The sequence below is a fragment of the Photinus pyralis genome, unplaced genomic scaffold (genome assembly GCF_008802855.1).
Source record: "Photinus pyralis isolate 1611_PpyrPB1 unplaced genomic scaffold, Ppyr1.3 Ppyr1.4_LG5, whole genome shotgun sequence".
Taxonomy (NCBI): Eukaryota; Metazoa; Arthropoda; class Insecta; order Coleoptera; family Lampyridae; genus Photinus; species Photinus pyralis.
In genome coordinates, this window is record NW_022170596.1 from 39245000 (window position 1) to 39247551 (window position 2552).

A 2552-nucleotide genomic window follows, 5' to 3' on the forward strand; every position below is an offset into this window, starting at 1 on the left:
CGATAAAGTAAAAATAACGATTTGTTTTTTGAATCTTTGGCGGCAAATAGCGCCTTAACGAAGCACTTTGGGATAGAGGTAAGTAGGGTTAAATCGTCCTATTTTGATACCAAGAACCCCTGGTAGCGCGTTGTACAGACCTTTTAGGGACACCCTGTATATTACACAGATTGGCGGAAACGGAATTGTAAAAAAATAAAAAGGGCGGAAATTTGTTCGCGATTTTTGTGGATTGAATGTAAGAATAAGAGGGAAGTGTTTTGGACATGTATCTAAAGGAGTAAAAGACAGGGATGTTCCCTTAGCCCAACTTTATCTGATGGAAACTCTATTAAGACAGGGCAAGGTAGAGGGGAAAGAAGAAAGATATGCTCTCTGGGATACGTGGACGACGCAGTAACAATGAGAACAGAGGTAGAACAGATGAAGGAAAAGAATGGGGGTGTAAGGAAAAGGGGCATGAAACTAGAGGGAGGAGAGAATAGAAGAGGTAAAAGTAATTATTTTAGGGTACTAAAAAAAACAATGAGAAATGAGAGAATTAAGGAAAAATGGGGTGGTGTTGATGAGACAGGTGTGGAGGATTGGAGAGAGGGAGCTCAAGAATGACAAGAATGTACGATGCATTGGTGAAAGAGTTGCTCATCTTCGGAACCGAGATATGGGGATTGGGGGGTAGAAGGAATGGGAGAAACTGGAACAATACAAAGAAGATATTATAAATGGGTTTTAGAATTAAACGGAGGATGACACCAAATAATATATTAAAGGAAGAAGCAAAAACGGCAAAGATGATAATAGCGTCGGGGCGTAGGGCGGTAAAATTTGAGAAAAGGAGCAAAGAAAATTGGTGAACGAATGCTTGAAAACGAGTATGAACGCAAAAGTAATTTGGGAAGAACTAAGAGGAAAAAATTACGAAAGAAAAGGACGGGGAAGGAGAAAATCGAAAATGAACTGGCAAAAACGGATCTGGATGAACAAATACAACAACAGAGGATGAGGATAGAGAGTGCACGAGGAAGTAAATAAGTTATAAAGATCTAATAAAGGAGTGGTTACCCAAACATTTGTGGGAAGGAACAAAAATATTAAAACAATAAGATTCAGATGCGGAAATGAAGAGGGTGAGAAAAGAAGAAGAATAAAAAAATAAAATAAATAAAAAACAGAAAGAAAATGTAGAATACGGGGAGAGGTAGAAGAGGGCATGGAAGGCATGTTATGGAACTGTACGGAGGTGGGATGGCAGAGAAAAGTGAGGTGAGATGAATGGGGACGAGGTGAGAAGTGAATGGCGTTGATTTTAAAGAAAAGAAGGAAATTTTTGTTTTATTTTGTTATAAGGTAAAGGGCACCCCTAATTATGGAACCGATTATGTAACCACAATTCATTTTGTTTGTGATAATATTTTTTTGCATTTAATCTAACCTAATCGTAATAATGTGTGTCAATTTACCTTTGTTTTAAACGAACTGGGCCTTGATAATATTGTTACTTTACTTTGGTGGGACTCTGGACTAAAGATCTCCCAAAGATTCTCTTAATTTAGCTTTTCTACCGTTTTTCAATGGTAATGTTTTATTCCTAGATGGTGGGAAAATATACTTTTAGCTTTTTATGACATGGCCTTCCTAAGGCTTTTAAACAATATACTTTTGTACATAGATAACACATAGTTGCATAATTGTAACAAAAATATCTATAATTAATTTCGCTATAAAAAAACTATCGAAAATCAAACTAATTATTGGAAATCAACGTGACAAGTAATCAACGCTCTGGGCCTAGTAGATTTTTTGCGCAATCATGAATGTTTTGTACGACAAGAATTTACATTGAATGAATGATTCGTCACACTTTCTTAGTGAGAGTTTTGAATTATATTCAAAGGTGAGAGTAAAAATGTAAAATCCTATATACTCATCGAGACAGTGCATCAAAAATGGTGTGCCTGCTACTATTATTATGCGTCCTGCCGTACGTATCCTGTAAGGTGAATTGTTTGCTAGCTTGTAATTAGTACAACAATTTAAAAACTATGTATTTAGCTGCCTCAATCAACGATCCACATATGGGAATCAATCGCCGAGGGCCACGATCTAATATGCGCCGATAAATTTGGTATTGACAAAAATCTTGCCAAATATCACTTTCGGAATCTCTATCTTCCGGACAACAGAGCTTTTCATTGTTTTCTGAACTGTCTGTACGATAGGGTCGGTTTTATAGATGAAAATGGCGAATTCAAGTATGACGTGGTCGTTGAAAAAGCGCATTTTTTATCCGATGAGTTGGCGAAAAGATGCATCGCGGAAAGCCATCAGCAACTAGATTTTTGCGATAGGACGTACGTTGGTGGTCTATGTGCCGTGTCCGATTTGGCAGGAGTAGACCGTAGTAAACTCAATGTACGAAATTAGTTATGTTATGGTAGTTTCTGCTATATTTTTCAATGGATGTTTTGTAAGGACACTTCAGAAAAAGTATAGCACTTATTATTATTATCATTACTTTTGTTATTATTATTAAGTATATAAAATAGTTGTTA

The 2552-nt window shown here is 36.5% G+C and overlaps 1 protein-coding gene across 1 annotated transcript; it reads left to right on the top strand.

The window, feature by feature from the left end:
* Positions 1-1838: 1838 nt before the first annotated feature.
* LOC116172566 (general odorant-binding protein 56d-like) lies at positions 1839-2552 on the top strand. The gene is made up of 2 exons (XM_031489796.1): positions 1839-1997; positions 2053-2552. The coding sequence occupies exons 1-2, from the start codon at positions 1947-1949 to the stop codon at positions 2422-2424; spliced, it is 423 nt and encodes a 140-aa protein (XP_031345656.1). The 5' UTR covers positions 1839-1946; the 3' UTR covers positions 2425-2552.